Genomic DNA, 19,798 nt, shown 5'->3' on the forward strand with positions numbered 1-19,798 from the left:
AAATTTGAAGAAAAATAAGTCACCACCTCTCAATGATAAAATAAAAATTTGCAGCAAACGGAGACATATAACATCATGTTAGTATTTTTGTTGGCTCAATTCGGTTCCAAAATGTAAAGGCTACTATTTATAGGCTCAAACACTGATATAAAATACTAAGAATCAAATCTCCACCGTTCATAATGTTGATTCATGTGTCATGAATGTCCCTGCAAAGTTTTAGCTCAATCGAACCACAAATACTCATCGATCAAACCTGTTGATCAAGGACCGATGGAATTTTCAGATTGCTGATTTTCACCCTCTGTAGTCCCTGTCTAGATAGGCCCTCCCCCTGTCCGGACAGCAGTTCTAGAAACTTTGTTTTTGCTCCACAAGGCCCCGTCTGAACAGCTCATTAACTTGTCCAGACACCCAGTACCTATTATGCTCAAAAACATGTTTTATAGTGGGCTCAGGTCTAGGGTTTGATGTACTAATATATATATATATATATATATATATATATATATATATATATATATATATATATATATATATATACATCATTATAGAAGAGAGGCACGAATTTTTAGAGCCCTAAAATTCATGTGAGGCTGTGCTGTAGTGATTATTTTATTGTGAGCCAAATTGATTCCTCTTAGAGGATTTTTGTTAGTTTTGATTGTGTGCTTAATTGAAGTCTATCGGAAGGGTTCGATAAAGGAGAATCACGTTAAAGAAGATTGTGAGCGAGGAGACAAGTTGGAAACTTGTTGATCTTACATAGCCAAGGTTTGGCAAATAGTTGTAAGTGTTCCTAGTGTCTATAATCTCTAGATAATCTTTTGATAGTGATTTCCTGGGTTTGGCTGCTTCTGAGAGGTTTTACTTCTTCGTCACCAAAATCTTTGTGTTTGATTTTACTTGTTTTTGGTGATTGTTTGCTTAGATTTAAATATCCGTTAATTCCGCATAAAATTGTGATATTTAAACTTGTTAAGTGTTTTTCAATTGGTATCAAAGCAGGTTCACTCCGTGAAGGATTAAATTCCTGAATGTGATCTTTGTTTCTTGTTTAAGATGTCTCAAACCCTTAACACTGTGCCTAATTTTAATGGATCAAATTATGGCTATTGGAAGTCTCGTATGAGATTTTCCTAAAATCTATAGACGTTTGACATGTCATTGAATATGGATTTAAAGCTCCAGATAAGCTGACAGTCGAATGGTCTAATGTTGAAAAACAAACTCGTATGGCAAATGACAAAGCTATGAATGCTCTATACTTGGCAATTTCACAAACAGAGTTTTCCAGAATTTCGAATTGTGATAGTGCCAATGATGCATGGGAGATCCTAGAAACTACGTATGAAGGAACCACTACAAAAAACAGGAAGTTTTCTGTCTACAATACCATAATTTCTGCCATGTCAGTAAATAGTGACATGTCAATTTATGCCACGTCAATAAAAAATTTTCTGACATGTTGATGTTGCCACGTCACTATTTAGTGACGTGGCAATATCAACATGTCAAAAAAATTTGACGTGTAGATACTGCCACGTTGCTAAATTAATTTTCATTTTTAGTATTTTATAATTCTATACATTACTGACCTTGCAATTTTTAACACGTCAAAAATTATTGACGTGTCAAACTAACACGTCAATAATTTATTGACGTGTGAAATTAGTAGGTCAACATTTTTTGACCTGCCAATTTCACTTGTCAGAATTTATTGACGTGTGAAATTGCCATGTCATAAATTATTGATGTGACGTTTTTTCACAGGTCAGTAATTAAATTATATATAAAATTTTTTTTTTTTTAATTATATATTCAATTTTTAAGCCCATTATTGACGTGCCACATGTAGCACGCCAAAAATTATTGACGTGCAACATCAAACCTGCATTGGGAAGTACTCCATGGAGTGCCATCAGAACCTGCCCGACGTCCCATCCCCTGCAACGCCATCATATCATGCATGCACCATTCTTCTTGCCTTTTAAATTTTTTTCCTCTCTCTCATTTTTTTCTAATTTTCTTCTGCCCAGTGTAGCTCTATCTCTTCCTCTCCCTCTCTCTTTTAAATGTATTCTTTTTTTTTTTTTTTTTTTTTTAACTCTCCCTCCCTTTTTCTAATTCTCTCCCGCCCAAGCATGGTGAGCTGGTTCTTTTTTTCCTTCTGCGCAGCTCTATCTCTTCCTGTAAAGGATAATCCCTCATCAACAATTTTGAATTCAAATATTCAAGATATACAAGATAAAAGGAATGTTTAAATACAACCTCTTTAGATAAGATAATATCATTTTGTAATTAGTTAAAGATGGGATTGTAATCCTAGAGGAAGTACATGCTATTACATTGTAGATATATTTTATCTATATATAGAAACTGTCTATACCAATTGAAGGGAAGGTAGCAAAGCATAAATTCTTGAGTTTTAACATGGTATTAGAGCTCTAAAAGACCAACGCCAATTTTTTTTTTTTTTTTTTCTCCTGTTTTTCCTCTTTTCTTCTGCAAACCTCACCTCTCATGGCATCCACTGTTCCTACAACTTCTACGATTATCACCTTCACATATTTCAACCCCATTAAGCTCACTCAAGACAATTACCCTACATGGCTACCTCAAATTGTCCCTCATCTTAAAGGTGGCAATTTGTTTGGTTACGTCAATGGCACCATTCCTTGCCCACCACCTACTGTAACCATTACAAAAGATGGAGTTTCTTCTATTGAACCAAATCCAGCGTTTCTGCATTGGAACATGCAAGACCAGGTCATTCTTGGGGCTATTACTTCTGCCCTCTCAATCAAGATGATCTCTCACATCACGCGCTGCACCACATCCAAGCATGCTTGGACCACCTTGGAAACCTTGTTCAAGTCTCAATCCAATGCTCGTCTCCTACAAGTGCGATTAAAATTATCCACTTTGAAGAAAGGAAATTTGTCAATTGCTGATTATTATCACTATTTTCAGATCCTCAATGATGCTCTTGCTGCCGTGAATAAACCGCTTACTGATTTGGAGCAACAGGCATTCCTCCTCGGAGGACTTGGATCCGAATATGATCCATTTATCACCTCTGTTACAACCATCATCAACAGTTTTGAATTCAAATGTTCAAGATATACAAGATAAGAGGAATGTTTAAATACGATCTCTTTAGATAAGATAATATCATTTTGTAATTAGTTAAAGATAGGATTGTAATCCTAGAGCAAGTACATGCTGTTACATTGTAAATAGATTTTATTTATATATAAAAACTGCCTATACCAATTGAAGGGAAGGTAGCAAAGTAGAAATTCTTGAGTTTTAACACTTCCTCTCCCTTTCTTTTTTTTTTTTTTTTTTTTTTTTAATTTCTTTCTTTCCTCCCCACCTGCTCTATATCTTCCTCTCCATCTCTCTTTTTTTCTTTCTTTTTTACTGGGTTTGGGATTTTGATTTTTTTTTTCTCTTATTGGGTTAGGGATTTTTTTTTTGCTCTTTGATTTTGATTGGGTTTCCAATTTTTTGTTTGATTTTGGGTCGGTTTTTTTGATCTGCAGATAGTGAGTTGGGTTCTGGTGCTTTTACTATATGTAGTTACAATTTTTTGACAAAATTTTTACTAAGAAGGAAATTATTGTAGAGAGAGAAATGGAAGTGAAAGAGAGAGATGCAGAGATCTAGAGTTCGGAAGAGGAAGTGAAAGAGAAGCAAGGGGTTGTAGAGATCGAGAGAAAGAGAGACAGTGAAATGGCTTGGCTATGGAGAAACGAAGGGAGAGAGAGATAGAGATGATGGTGAAAAAAATTAATATATATAATTGAAAAATAATTTAAATTAATAAAATTTTTAATTGAAAAAAAAATTTTTAAAAAAAAAATTATTTTTTTTAATAATTTTTTAAAATTTATTGACGTGCTAAACAATGACATGTCAATAAATTTTGACGTGTCAAATAGTAACACGTCAGTAAAAAAAATTTACTAACTCCTATGTTTTTGACCTTCACCATAGCTACTTTTCTGACGTGTTAGACACCATGACATGTCAGAAAACTCTGGTGAGTAAAAAAAATGATTTTTTGTAGTGAACTAATCTTGCTAAAGCTTCAAAACTTCAAATGTTAGTTTCTCAATTTGAGGATATTAAAATGTTAGAGGATGAGACATTCAATGAATTTTTTGGTAAACTTAGTGAAATTAGAAATTTCATGATAAATTTAGGAAAGAAAGTTTCTGACACTAAGCTTATTAGAAAAGTTATGAGATCACTCTCTGAAAGATTCAGAATGAAGGTAACTGCTATTGAGTCATGCATTGATCTTAATACTATGAGGATAGATGAGTTAGTTGGTGCTCTTCAAACTTATGAGTTTTCCTTACCTCAACCTAGGAAAAATAAGGATATTGCCTTTAGAACTCTTAGGAAGAACTCTGATGAGTTATTTGATGAGGATTCACCAGATGATGAGGAACTTGCATTGATAGCTAGAAGGTATTTTAGGAATGAACATAGAATTTTCAAGAAATTTGGAAAACAAAAAGCGAGTACTCAGGATAGAAATGAAAGAGACCCATATGGTCCAAAATGTTATGAGTGTTCTGGCTATGGTCATGTGCGAAAGGATTGTTCTAACCTCAAGAGCAATGAGCCAAAAGATCAAAAAGCCTTCAATATTACCTTGAGTGACACCGATGAGGAAGAAACTCCTAATTATGTGGCATTTGTTGCATCCTATGATTCTGATGATTCTAATCAATCAGATGTTAAGTCTGTCTCTAATAATGAATCAAATAGGGTTAATGATCTTCAAAACGCCTTTAACAATTTAATGGAAAAGTTATTTATGCTTAGAAATACTAACTTGAAAATTGTTAAGGATGTTAGAATCTTGAGCTTGAAAGGGATAATTTGTTGAAATCTTTGAGTGATTCAGATGCTGTTTGCAATACTCTCAAATCTAAAAATCATGTGTTAATTGCTAAAAATAAATCCCTTCAAAATGATCTGATTGCATCTAGAAAATCACTTGAGTAAATTCTCTAGTGAAAAGCTTGATAAAATGTTGCATATTCAAAAGCATTCTAGTGACAGATCTGGCTTAAGATTTGATAAAACTGTTTCTTTTTCTTCTAACCATGCTTTTACTTCAAAGACTGTTTTAATCCAGTGAAAGTAGAAGAATCTTCAAGTGAAGAAAATCAAGTAGTTGCTTTGACTCCTCAAGGTAAGAAAGGTAATAAAATCTACATTGAGCCTCATGCATCTTACCCTACACCTAGAGTCGTGCATCCTCCTAGGAAATTACCTTCTCAAAGGTTTATCCCTACATGTTATCGCTGTGGAAAAGTGGGTCACATTCGACTTCACTGTTTTAATTTGAAACCTCATGTGCATATAAATGAAAATTCTTATTCTAGGAAAGAAAGTGAGGGTTTGGTTATAATGATGAGAAAAGTGCTATATAGGCTAGATAAGTTTGAGCAAAGTCATAAGTCTAGACTTAAGATTTCTCAAGTTTGGGTTAGGAAGGATGATACCATTCACCCCTTGAGGGGGAGTGGTGATGATCTCACCTTATGTTAGGTGAGTCATTCACATGCCTAGGATTGATTTTCTTGCATATCTTTGCATATCCTAGAGCATGTTGTTTTTCGTTTTGCATTACATTTTTGTTTTATTTGTTTTGAAATTGTCTTTTGTGTGTGTGCATTTCTTTTGTGAAAAATAACAAAAAGACAAAATATTTTACTTTGGTTGTTGTTCTTTTCTTTATTTTGTCTTACGCACCTAGATAGTTCATTAATTTCTCATGTTGCTTTTATGGATTTAATTCATTGCGTCTTGGAATGTTCTTAATATGCATGAGATGAAAATTTGTGCCAATGGACTTGTTTTTGTAGTTACCTAAAGCATGAGCTTATATGGTACATTTTGCCTATGCTTTATCCCTTGTGCACATTTAAGCTTTAAATTGAGGTTTTGTTTCACTTTATTTGTGAGGTCTGTTAGGTAACCATATGAGGTTTTTAACTAGTCATATTTTTCAAATTTGCTAGTTGAACCTAGGGCTTATAAATTAATGCTTTCTCTTTTGTGATCAACACCACAAGTGTAAGGACACTTTCTCATAGAGAAAAATAAACAAAATAATGAAACAAATAAACTCAAAAGATCATATCCCAAAATGAATTTATTTCACTGTGTCAAACTTGTGCAAATTGTTTTATAAATAGAAATGTATAGGATGAGAGTGACTAGGCCCTAGTATGATAAGGTTTGACTTTTGATTTGATATACTTGTCAAAACCTCATGGTGGTGAAACTTTCTCCTCATTTTGTAAGTTGACCATTTTTCTCTTTGAATGGCTTACACACACACACCACACAAGCATGAGTTGAATGTAACATTTTTCTTTGCTTGTGTTAAGCAATATGAGTTTCTTGTCATTTCTAGTCTCATATATATTTTGCATATTTGGAGCATATTTGAAATTTTCATTGTGCTATACATGAATCGTTGATATGTGTATCATGTGTGTTCATTGGACTTTTGAGGGGGAGAAGTCTTGTTCATTTCAAGTTTCTTCTTGTTATTAAGTCATGCATTGAGGGAGAGTTTTGTTTATGTGTTTCATGATCTTGCATTTTATACTTCTTGTATTTTTTTTTTTTTTTTTTTTTTTTTTTTTTTTTTAAGTTTTGATCATGAGTATTTTTGTGTTGATGACACTCTTATTCCTGTTCTCCATACGTTTGATATGTTTTGTGAAGTGTTTCAAGAATCCTTTTGTCAATTTGTGACAAAAAGGGGAAGAAAATTGGATTGACAACAACCATTTATCATGGATATCCTACATTTTGGTTGTCTTTGGATTCTGCTAGGTTTTGTCACCGAATTGCCAAAGGGGGAGTTTGTTAGTATTTTTGTTGGCTCAATTCGGTTCCAAAATGCAGAGGCTACTGTTTATGGGCTCAAACATTGATATAAAATGTTCAGAATCATATCTCCACCGTTCATAATGTTGATTCATGTGTCATGATTGTCCCTGCAAAGTTTCAGCTCAATCGGACCACAAACACCCATCGATTGAACTTGTTGATCAAGAACCAACGAAATTTTCAAATTGCTGATGATTTCTGATTTTCACCCTCTGTAGTCCCTATTCGGACAGCAGTTCTAAAAACTGTGTTTCTGCTCCTCAAGGCCCTGTCCGGATAGCCCATTAACCTGTCCGGACATCCCCTACCTATTATGCCAAAAAAGTGTAAGTGTTCCTAGTGTTTGTAATCTCTAGATAATCTTTTGATAGTGATTTCCTGGGTTTTGCTGTCTCAGAGAAGTTTTACTTTTAGAATGTTTTCTAAAATGTTTCCTCTTCGTCGCCAAAATCTTTGTGTTTGATTTTACTTGTTTTTGGTGATTGTTTGCTTAGATTTAAATATCCGTTAATTCCGCATAAAATTGTGATATTTAAACCTGTTAAGCGTTTTTCACATCATATTGTATCAAGTTCCCAATTCAAGTAAGAACTTCAAAAAGCTTAAATGTAAGGGATGTAAATAAGATTGAAGGCATCTCATCTTTGGAATAGAAGGCTAATATGATTATATATATGATAAGTTAACAACATTTTCATGCACACTATTACATGGTGCAAGGCATTTATTAATAAAGCAAGTAAAACATGACCCAAAACAAAGCATCACATGTAGATATTAGGATGGTTTATGGGATCTTTATAACTTCAACGAGGTAGTTGTCTTCGGCCATTGGTCCCATCATTGAGTGACGTAGTGGAGATTCTGGATTAAGTCGCTTGAGCCTGCACTCGTAATAGTAAACCATTTTAAGAATAGAAAGTACTAAATATTTATAAAATAAAAAAATATAAAGATACTTTGTTAGAAGATTATGTTAACAAAATTGAAGTAATTCCGATCCTTTGCCAACTAACTTTCTAGGGAGGTCTAATAGATCGAGCATATATATGTTGTTCGTGATGATGTTTCATTCCCTTGGAGAAAAAGAAGAAGAGAAAGTTGGCCATATTGAAAAGGTTGAGGAAACTCACTTGTAGTTAAGGACAAATAAATGAAGGAAAACGGCCATGACAAGCTTGGACAAGTCCATTCCAGGACAAGATCTGCTTCCTGCTCCAAAGGGAAGGAAAGTCCTTCCTTTGACTTGTATATTCTATTACAAGAGAAATAATTATTCAATTATTTCGAGAAATATTTCAAAGAAATATATAAAAAAAAAAAAATCATAATATGTACCAAATAATTGAAAAAAAATAAAAAAATGTTTTACATATCTAAGTATACCACTTACATCCCATCTTGACGGATTAAAATCTTGTGGGCTTTCATAAGTTTCAGGATCCATATGAATAGGTCCAAGACAGACATAAATTTTCCATCCTTTTGGTATTGTGTAGCCTGAAAATAAATAACTTTTGCCTAATGAGCAATATATTATAAACAAGAGGAAAATAAATAGTGAAGAAATATTGGCCATGTCTACTTACCATCGATGCTAATATTGTCGTTTGCCTCTCGGAATAACCCTGTGACATTTGTTATGCGCAACATCTCATCAATTACCTGTATCATGAAATGAGAAGATATCATGAAATGAGAAGAGTTTGTAGCTTGGTACACATATTGAGGGTTTTACTAAGCTTCTAAGCATGAGTATTAGAAACACACTTGTAGAAGGTCTCCCTTATCTTAGAATTTTTTTTTTTTTTTTGCAAAATCAATCCATGCATGTGGTTTGCGCTCTATTAAAAAAGAAAAAAAAATTAATTGTTGTAGTTTGAATTTTATAGAATAGATTTGTGTGGCTTACTTCTCTATTAAAGAAGGAAAAAGTAGTCATTGATGTCATGCACTTCTCAGGTCTAGTCATCTAGAGCCAGTACAGACCAAGCCCAAGAAAGTTAATGTTACGTGGCCACTTAGATTGATCAGCACCAATAATATATTGACAGGTGACATTCTAACCTAAATTACAAATCTATGGATTATAAACAAAAAAATAAAATAAAATTCTTTTGGAAGAAAAAAAAGAAAGAAATGTGTGGCTGGCCTTTGCTCACAGAAGGTTGTCCCTCTCTTATGACGGGAGGCCAGCCTCATCCTCATTTTTTTAAGCAATAAATTTTGCCTTTTGTTTTCTTAGTTTTGTAATTTATGTTAGATTGTCACATGTCAACATATTATTGGTTTTAGTCTCCTAGTGGCCATGTGGCATTAACTACGTACTTTGTTAGAATACTAACAAAAATGGAGGGGTGACATCCGATCCCCCGCAGGTGGGTGGCGGGGTAGATCTCTTCCACCACTAAATTTTTTTAATTTTCAAATAATGTTGATGTGGCATGGGAGAGCACTTGACATGGTTGGTCGTTAAGCTTATGGACGAAAGTATCGACAGCTATTATAAGATGTCCACAAGTGCTATTTATGACACTTTTGCCAACCGAAATGACTATTTAATAACGAGACAAAGCATATATAGGTACTAAAATAGAATTTAACTTTTATATGTTAGGGGAAAATTCACATACTCTCTCAAATTACCACTCAATTGACAATGTTCCTCCCAAAATTTAAATTGCGACAATGTACCTCTCAAACTACCAAAACATTGTCAATGTCCCCCTCATTGACGAAACTACCCTTAGTAAAATTTTTTTAAAAAAATACTAAAATTTATGGAAAAACCTAAAATTAAAAAAAAAAAAAAATCTTTTTATTAGAAAAAAAAATTAAAAAATTTCGATTTTTTTTTTAAAAATGTTTTCTTTTATAATTTTTAAATAAAAATTTCCGTTTTAAAAAAAAATTAAAATATTTTCATTTAAAAAAAAAAAAAGTTTTCGTTTTTTTTAAAACATATTTTAAAAAAATCTAAAAAAATAACAATTGATTTTTTTGAAAATAAAAATTTCGGTTTAAAAAAATCATTTAAAAATTAAAACAATTTTTTTAAAAAAATTAAAATTTTTGTTTTAATTTTTTTTTTTTTGAATTTTAGGGGTATTTTTGTCATATTGATAAATATATAGGGACATTTTGATCTTTTTGCTAGCTTTGGGGGGTATATTGACAATATTTTGGTAGTTTAGGGGTACATTGTCGCAATTAAAAATTTGGGGGGAACATTGTCAATTGAGTGGTAGTTTGAGGGGAGTATGTGGACTTTACCCTATATTTTATATTTTTTATGATATGAGCTACGCCAAGTCAGATAAATGGATGAAATGCTTCATCGGAAAAGAGCATCAACAGAAGGAATGAAAAAGTCAAAACTCCATACCTTGGCAAGATATTCCATTTGTCTAATATCCTTTAAGTTCAATCCTTTCTGGGTAGATGGCCTTCTCTTCGTGATCTCCTCTTGTTCTTCCTGGAAAATGGATTATATCAAATTATGCTTTCCAACCATATATAAGAAGCTATGTTGGCCTTTGAGATTTAAACCAACTACCTTAGCTTGTTTTAGGGCTTCAGGATGGTTTGCTAGGTTTACTATTGCCCGTAATGTATTAGTTGTCGTGCTCCCAAAACCAGCTGAGAAGAAACCGAGCAGCAAAGCTATGATATCCTCATCTTCCAATTTTTGACCATCCTCATCCTCAGCCTCCATTAGCAAATCCATCATATCTTTCTTTCCCTTGTGTTGATCGTCACTTTTAGCCGTCATCCTCTTTTTGTCCAAGATAGATTGAATGATTTTCACCAACTCTTTTCTTGCCTGATATGCATTTAAGCCATTATCAATCTAAATAATTTGATTCATAGCTGAGAAAAAAAAAAAAAAAATTCTAATTTAATTGGGTCATAGGATACCATTTGAGAAATATATACTTCTATGTACAGCTCTCGAAAAAAGTACGTGGTTCATACCACCTTCACCTTTTATATATATATATATATATATATATATATATATATATATATAAATCGCATATAAGGGGGGTGCATTTTAAAAAAAATGTATATATATAAATCGCATATAAGGGGGGTGCATTTTAAAAAAAATGAGTCATCTCATGATGATTCCGATGAGGATGTCGATATGTATGTGGCTTATAATAAGCTTTTTAAAGAATGAACCAAATTGAAAAAAGTTTAATAAATTGACATTTAATAAGTTAAATGATGTTGAGCATGAAAACGAGCCTTTGGTTGCTAAACTGTCAGATTCACATGCTTTGATTGAATCAGTGAAATATGAAAATTGTGTATTAAATGAAAAAGTTAAATGACTTGAGAACGAACTTCAAATGTCCAAAAATCAATTGAAAAAAGTTTTCTACTAAAAAACTTGAGTGTCTGTTGAATTTACAAAAACCTCATAGTGACAAGGGAGATTTGGGTTTTAATTATGTTCTTTCTACCTGAGACACCCATTCTATCACTAAAAGTAATATCACATTATTTTCTGCTACTGCTAATAAAGGTAAGAAGATTGTTCTTGATGATGGTTTGCCTATGCCCAAGTCACTTCCTCCTCCTAGAAGACAACATACTTTTAGGTTTGTTTCTACTTGTCATCATTGTGGTAAGGTTAGTCATATCCGACCATATTGTTTCTTGTTGAGACCCCATGACCTTGTGCATGAGAATTCCTATTCTAAGGAAAATCAAAAGGGGTTGTCCAGGTTAGTTATGGATGTCTTGACTAAGATTGATGTGTTGGAAAAAAGAAACAAAGACAGGTTAAAAGTCATAGGGCCACCATACACAGTTAAGCAAGTTTGGGTTAGAAAAGGTGACAATATCCACCCTATGAGGGAGGATAATGGTAATATAGAAATTAAGTTATGGATTGGTTGATCTAGAATTAGAGGATATACAAATGCTGACTTTGTAGGCTATGCAAATGACACAAATTTGATTCGTGGCCGGGTATGGGTTCTTGTTTGGTAGAATGACTATTTCTTGGTTAAGTATGAAAAGTAATTGTGTTGCAAAGTATATTGTGCATCACAATGGTAAGTAATGTGGCCTAGATTAAACATTTTATCAACAATTTAAATTTTGGCATACCTAGCAGACCAATCAATATATTTTGTGATATTAAGTCCACTATCTTGTTAGTAAAAAGTGGAACACATAGCTCCGAAGGCAAAGACATTTATTTAAACTATCATTATATTAAAAATATAGTGGAAAGCGATGAAATTAAAGTTGACTTTATTCCCTCAACTAAGATGGTAGCCAATGCTATGACTAAGGAATTGTCTCTGGATAAATTTAGAGGGGTGTCAATAGGACTAAGAAACACCTAGGTGATAGCTACATATAAGTTAGCGCATAGTCGAAAGGATCTAGAAATGCATGGATGAACGATGCTATGCATTTCTGCATGGTAGGGAAATGATTGATCAATTGAGGCAGATGGCATTAATGAGGTACAAATATTAAAACTCTGATGAATGTAAATTTTAGTAAAAGGCATCACGTTGAGATTAGGTAATATCTATGTTGAGAAAGTGTAAAAGACATTGATACGGTGTATCAAGAAAAACCTCAAGAATAAGGACTTTAGAGGAAGTACTTGATCGAATATTCGACCCAGGTCGACACATGGGCTTATTTATGGTTGAAGTCATCAATTATGGTATGGTTATGTACTATGTTCCAAACAATAGAGAATTGATGTCATTTGCTTGGAAAATAGTGAAAGAAAGTCACATCTAATATGTTGTCAGTGGGAGAGCATATGGTAAATGGTATAATTAGATAAGGAAATGGCAAAGTGTGCATACGTATAGCCGGCCATGATCTGATGTTGATCTGTGGAGGCTCACAAATGAGAGTTGACATGGGAAAAGTATTAATACCAAAGTAATTAATCATGCTTAATTAAGTTTATTACCTAATGTTATAGTGTGATCAAGTGGGAGATGGTGATGTGAATGAGATTATCACACTGTAACAATGTGGTCATCCTCACACTTTCTTCATGGAAGGTGAAAGTTAGAAGAGAAGAGGTACAACTCTTCATACAATTGCTACTATTCATTGGGTTGCAACTCTTCATGAAGAGTTGCATGGATGCCTACAAATAAGCTAGGGGGTTAGAAAAATTTATACACAATTTTTTCTACCCATCTTCTCTTTGTTTTCCTCTTGATTTCCATCCTAACTAAAATATTCGTTCCATTCATATTTTATTTAAAGTATCATGATCAACAGATGAATCGTGAAATGATGTAGTGAATTTCAAGAATACATTGTTTTAAGTAAATGATTCATATAACAAAGAAATTTTACCTTGCGTGCTTTATGGAAAGCAAACCCCGGGATATCAATGGTCAAGGAAACTATTCCCTTAAAAAAGTCATTAAACAGATTCTGTGTTGTTGAGAAAGTAGAATCACTAACAGAACCCATGAAAACGTGCATCATGACCTTGAAGATAGTCTTCTTCATTTCTGTGCAGAGCTCAAATGGCTTGTTCATGCTAGCCCATTCATCCAAGGAATTACTAACAATGTCCTCTATATGTTCGACATATATTGCTTGCGCTTGGTGTCCGTTGATGAGAGTTGTGAGCAGACGGCGCAGACGCCTGTGTTCTACGCTTGAAACATTATGTAGGGATTTTCTCCCTGCTAAAATACTGGTGGATTTAGGATAACCAGGTTTGAAATTCTCGTCATGTGTTAAGACAAGCCGGCATAATTTGGGCGAGCAAACGATGACAGTTGGGCTCCCTAACAAGTGGGTTTTGTAGATGCCTGTCTTCCCGTATCTGTATCTCCAATTAATTAAAGACATATGTCATTTTGTGATTCTTTTAGATGAATAGTATTAAATTTTAGTGAGGGAATAAGATATCACTTGATTAATTCATAATTTGAATATATAAGTTTGTTTGGGTGAATTAAATTCTTAACTAAAAATGATTTGGAAGAATTATGAAAAAGTATACTCTTTTTCTTACTTAAATTTATAGATATATTATCTAGGATTTTGAAATAATTAGATGTCTCGAAATGTATCCAAAACTTATAATCTGAAATTAATCTTCAAATATGGATGCAAGCTTAGTTATCTAAAGTGAAAAAGAAGAAGAATTTGTTAGAATATTATGAATTAATACTAGTACTACATTCGTGCAACTTTATCACATATAAAGTGGGATCTAGATCTTGTCTGAAGTCTTTAAGAGAGAACAACATATTCCAAACAATGTTTGAGAGAGAGAGAGAGAGACCTGGATACGAGGCTATTGATGAAAGAATTAGGGTCACCAGCACTTAGAGACTTGATGAAAGGCAACATGTTCCCAAGAAAAGGCCATCCCAAATCACCTGGTGGGAGAGAGAGTGCCACTTCTCCCATCCTGCCAACATAATACCACTCGTTCACACTCTTGAGAAACCTAAATACAAAAGCCCATCCACTCAATAAACCTGCAACAATCAAACACACAAAATTCAAGTACTCCATTTTGAATTTCCTCTATTCCTCACTCACAATATGCATTCAAATGTATTGTGGTGAGGGTGCCAAATTGCAAATTATATATAAAGTCTGTAATACCTCCTTCTTATACCTATCTGGCTAGGTTTATTATGTGAGTGGATGCATGAAGATTCTTCTCAATGTAATTATGGGTGTATGACTTTTTTTTTGGTTTATTATCATAGATGGTTAGGATTAGCCATTGCGATGAATTAAGAGCTATCATTGATATCATTAGCCTTTTAGGGTTCTATCACTCGCCTTTTAGGGTTTTTATTATTAATCTACCTAAAAAAAAAAATTTGGTAAGCCGCCCTGCCTAGTGTACCACCCTCATTTAGCTTGCACGTCCTAATTTTCATGAGTAGATGCATCAAGATTCGATCATCTCAATGTAATTACGGGTATTTGACTCTTTTTAGTTTGTTATCATACATGAATGGTTAGGATTGACATGAATTATAATATGTTAGGATTAGTTAACATGCATATATGTGAAAAATCTTCATCCTTTACCTTTTTTTTTTGTTTGTACAAATCATATAATTAAGTAATTAATGTACGTACATAAATTTCCAACATTACTTGTAGCCCTCCTAGCTAGTCTATTTGCTTCCTATTAATTATACATTTGGTAAGTAAGCCGTATGTAATAATTACGGGTATTGTCTCTTTTTAGTTTGTTATCATGAATGGTTAGGATTGACATGAATTATTATAATATGTTAGGATTAGTTAACATGCATATATGTGAAAAATCTTCACCCTTTACCTTTTTTTTTTTGGTAGAAATCATATAATTAAGTAATGTACTTACATAAATTTCCAACATTACTTGTAGCCCTCCTAGCTAGTCTATTTACTTCCTATTAATTCTACATTTGGTAAGTAAGCCGTCCTACCTTTTAGCTTGTCCAATTTTTTGTGAGTAGATGCATGAAGATTCAACTCAATGTGATTATGGGTGTTTGACTCTTTTTTGGTTTACTATCATGGATGGTTAGGAACAGGATTCTCTCCATTTCAAATGAATTGGATAATGTTCAGTTAGTTATAGTGGAAGGAGTATTTTTGTCTTTTCACTTTTTGAGTAGACAAAAATACTCATCTACTATAACTAACTGAAAATTATCTAATTCAAATGAAATAGAAATGATCCTAATTCGGATGGTAAGGATTAGCCATCATTAATATCACTAGCCTTTTAGGGTTTTATATTATTAATCTACATAAAAATAAAAAAAAAATCAAATCAAATCAAATAAAGTTAGGGTAATTACCCTTTTCCCCATAAACTACCACGCTATGTCAATATACCCCCATGAACTACCACGTTTACTACCCGACCACATCAAACTACCATTTACTTCCCAAAAACCCCATTCCGTAACTCAACCGCTTTAAAAAACTTGAAATGACCAAAATATCCTAACTTTATAAACAAAAACTACATATAATACCCTTAAAAGTAAAAAATATATATTATTCATGTATTAGTAACCAGTTTCAAAAAAATAAAAATAAAAAACCCAATAAAAATTAAAACAAAAAATATAAATATATTAAAATTAAAAAAAAAAACACTTACAAATTAATTTATAAAAATAAAAGGTCAATATAAAAAAAACTTAAAAACAGTTAAAAATGACTTAAACTAAAAAAAAAAAAAAATTGTAAATGCAAAATCAGTCTATGTGATTGTGATAAATTAAAAATTCATTTGTGTGATATAAAAAAAAAATAATAATAATAATTCAAAGATTATTTGGATAAGCCAAAATAACAATTTAAGCCATGTAATCAAATTCCGTCAAAATACTTGAGTATTACGTCATCACCAATAGAATGATGATACGTATTATTTTAAATTAAAAATAAATAAATATATTAAAAAAAAGATTGAGGGGTGGCTGCCAACTCATAGCCACCCCATTGGTGGAGGGGGTGGCCAGCGAGCCACCCCCAGCCACCTCTGGGGGTGGCTTGTGTGCCACCCCTAAGGTGGAGGTGGCCTTCGGGCCACCCTTGATCTAGATGGGGGTTGGTCGCGCGTCACCCTAGGTGGTTGGGGATGGTGGGTGGCCACCCTCATGGCCTAGGGGTGGCTCATGGGCCACCCCTAGCCACCTCTAGGGTGGCTTGTGTGCTAAGGTGGGGGTGGCCTTCGGGTCTTGATCTGGTTAGGGGTTGGCCGCGCGCCACCCCCAGCCACCCTAGAGGTGGTCGGGGGTGGTGGGTGGCTACCCCCATGGCCTAGGGGTGGCTCATGAGCCACTCCCAGCCAGATCTAGGGGTGGCATGCGCCACACCCCAGTGGGTCCAGGGGTGGCGGTGAGCCACCCTGGCCACCATTAGGGTGGGTCGGCCTTCTTTTAATTTTTAAAAAATATATATATATTTATAAATTTATATTTTTTGTTTAATTTTTTATTTGGGGGTATTTCTATCTTTTTAATGAGATTTAACGTCTGAAAGAGAATATTCCATCCGATTTAACTAGGTTGACTGAAGGAATGGGGTTTTTAGGAAGCAAATGGTAGTTTGATGTGGTTGGATTGTAAACGTGGTAGTTCATAGGGGTGCAAAGGCGGTTACGGTTAGCGGTTAGTGGCAATAACCGCTAACCGTAACCGCCTTAGCGGTTAGTAGATTTTACTAACCATAACCGCTAACCGTTAAACCGCTAACCGCCTAGCGGTTAACGGTTAGCGGTTATCCGCCGGTTAGCGGTTAGCGAAATAGATAACCGCCCGCTAACCGCTTTTTTAAAATTGGGCTTTTTGGGCTTTCTTTAGGGCTTTTTGGGCTTTTTTTTACCCTCATTTTTTTTTCTTGTATTTTTAATATCTTCTTGGGCCGAATTGCTATAAAAAGAACCCATATTGAAAAATAAAAAATATTTGACCCAAAATTTACATTTACTTGTACTTCAAAAAAATTTCCTTAAATATTAAATCATAACTGGTTAATTATTTAAATTCTTATCATATTTACTTATAATCTTTTTTCTTTAAATTGAATTTAATATCTAATAGTAAATGGTAATGTTCAAACGCCTAAATCCTAAATTCCTAAAGTATCTAATAATGTTTTAATTAAATTGTAGACTTGTAGTTATAAGTAATATGTTGTTTAATTCAATTGAATCAATTGTGATTATCATTGTACATGAATTATATGATTAACTTGTAGACTTATGACTTCTGAGTTATGTCATATTATATATGTATTATTTATTGTTATATAATCATATGATTTAATGATTAAGTCATCATGTGATATAATCATATCATTTATAGTGATAATATATAAATTACTAAAATTATAATGATAATACATTAATACTTAAATTGTGTTTATAAGTAACACATTGGTCATTGTTTAATCCAATGTCAATTACTTAATTTGATATTATACGAATCATATCATCATTGTACATTAATAATATGATTCACTTGAAGTCTTGAATAAAGTATTTGAATTGTCATTGAATCATATGATTAAGTATTGATATTATACATTTATATTATTCATATACATATGTAGACTTATATAGACTTATAATATATATAGACTTATAAGTTTATAACATACATTGGAAATAAGTCTCTAGATATTTAATTGTTGTATTAGTATGAATTGGTATACTTATGAGTTATGTCATATTATATATGTATAATTTGTTATTATATAATCAAATGATTTAATGATCAATCTCATATGATATAATCATATAAATTATAGTGATAATATATTAATACTCAAATTGTGATTTAATTATTTTTTTAAAAAAATTGTGATTTAATGATCAAGTGATTATATGATATAATCATATAAATTATAGTGATAATACATTAATACTCAAATTGTTATTTAATTATTTTTTAAAAAAAATTGTGATTTAATGATCAAGTGATTATGTTATATGTATAAATATTTTTATAATTATAATTATAAAAATATATTATATAAAAGGCGGTTAGCGGTTAGCGGTTACGGTTAGTAGACCCAATAACCGCTAACCGCTAACCGCTAGGCGGTTATAGCGGTTAGGCGGTTAGCGGTTAATGCGGTTAGGCGGTTGGCGGTTATAGCGGTTAGCGGTTAGCGGGCGGTTTTTAACCGCCCGCCTTTGCACCCCTAGTAGTTCATGGGGGAAAAAATGTAATTACCCCAAAAAAAATTGATAAGCTGCCCTGCCTTTTGTACTATCCCCATTTAGCTTGTAGGTCCTAATTTCATGAGTAGATGCATGAAGATTCATCTCAATTCACTACCAAAAAAAAAAAGGTCCAATTAGTGACGTCTTTGAAAAACGTTACTAAAATACGGCGTTTTATTGTTCAAACGTTGATGTCTTTCATGCGTGAATAGCGATGTTTGAACGATAACACAATTTGTTCAAACCTATCCAATTTTGAAAATATTGGTGCTCAAATTTTGCGTTTATAACAACCACCCACACCCAATAGCTTCAAAATTTCTCAATCTTTCATCCACTAATTTTTTTTTTTAAAAAAAAAAAAAAAATAGAGGAGTGGTTGTGGCCTGCCAGTTTGGCAGCCACCCTTGGGGGAGCGGGTGGCCTTTCGGGCCACACCTAGGGTGTGGGGGTGGCCTTTTGGGCCACCCCAAGGCAGATCAGGGGTGGCCCGAAGGCCACCATCACTGGCCTTTATTTTATTTTTAATATTTTCCTTAATTAGTTAGATTTGGATATTGTTATTTTATGATAAAATTTGGAATTTTTTTTTTAGGAGATTTTGTAGGCTTCTAATATAGGGCATGAACGTGTATAAAGAGGGGGAGAATCATCAGACTAGACACGCATCTTCTCCCTTCTTCTCTAACTTCTCCTTTGAGTTTTAATCATGGCCCTGTGCGGCAAAACTTTCACAATTGGTCGAAGGAAACGGAAGCCTCAGAATCAATAAAACTATGAGATCTAATTTGTTATTATTGTTCAATTTATGTTTGAGTATCGGATGTTCTTCTATGCTTATTTTCATGATTGTCTTGTTTAATTACTAGGAGGCCTACTAGTTTATTATTCGTTAAAATCTACTGCTAGGTTAGATATCAAATCCTTAATTGTTTGATCCCTCCAATTTGTGAAGCAACTAAGATTTAATGATTTGCTGCATCAGAAATTATTAGATCTTAGGAAGAACGTTCGACGAAATTAAATGCAACCGCTTGTGCTTGTGTTGTTTAGCTTCATCGATCTCTCTAATTCTTAAGGCTGCTACTAGATTAAACCTTTAGCCCTTGTCTTGGGTTGTTTCGTAGTTAAGGTTAATTAGATCGTTTGTTTTCTAAT

At 33.2% G+C, this 19,798-nt stretch overlaps 1 protein-coding gene across 1 annotated transcript; it reads right to left on the reverse strand.

Annotated features, from left to right (window-relative positions):
• Positions 1 to 7,571: 7,571 nt before the first annotated feature.
• On the reverse strand, positions 7,572 to 14,499 carry LOC132161623 (beta-amyrin 11-oxidase). Its single transcript, XM_059571782.2, has 8 exons — positions 14,228 to 14,499; positions 13,282 to 13,762; positions 10,487 to 10,753; positions 10,316 to 10,405; positions 8,520 to 8,595; positions 8,324 to 8,430; positions 8,064 to 8,185; positions 7,572 to 7,814 (listed from the first exon to the last, which is right to left on the reverse strand). The coding sequence occupies exons 1-8, from the start codon at positions 14,461 to 14,463 to the stop codon at positions 7,718 to 7,720; spliced, it is 1,476 nt and encodes a 491-aa protein (XP_059427765.1). The 5' UTR covers positions 14,464 to 14,499; the 3' UTR covers positions 7,572 to 7,717.
• Between the last annotated feature and the right edge of the window lie 5,299 nt (positions 14,500 to 19,798).

Source organism: Corylus avellana, chromosome 10 (genome assembly GCF_965113065.1).
Source record: "Corylus avellana chromosome 10, dhCorAvel1.hap1.2, whole genome shotgun sequence".
Classification (NCBI taxonomy): Eukaryota; Viridiplantae; Streptophyta; class Magnoliopsida; order Fagales; family Betulaceae; genus Corylus; species Corylus avellana.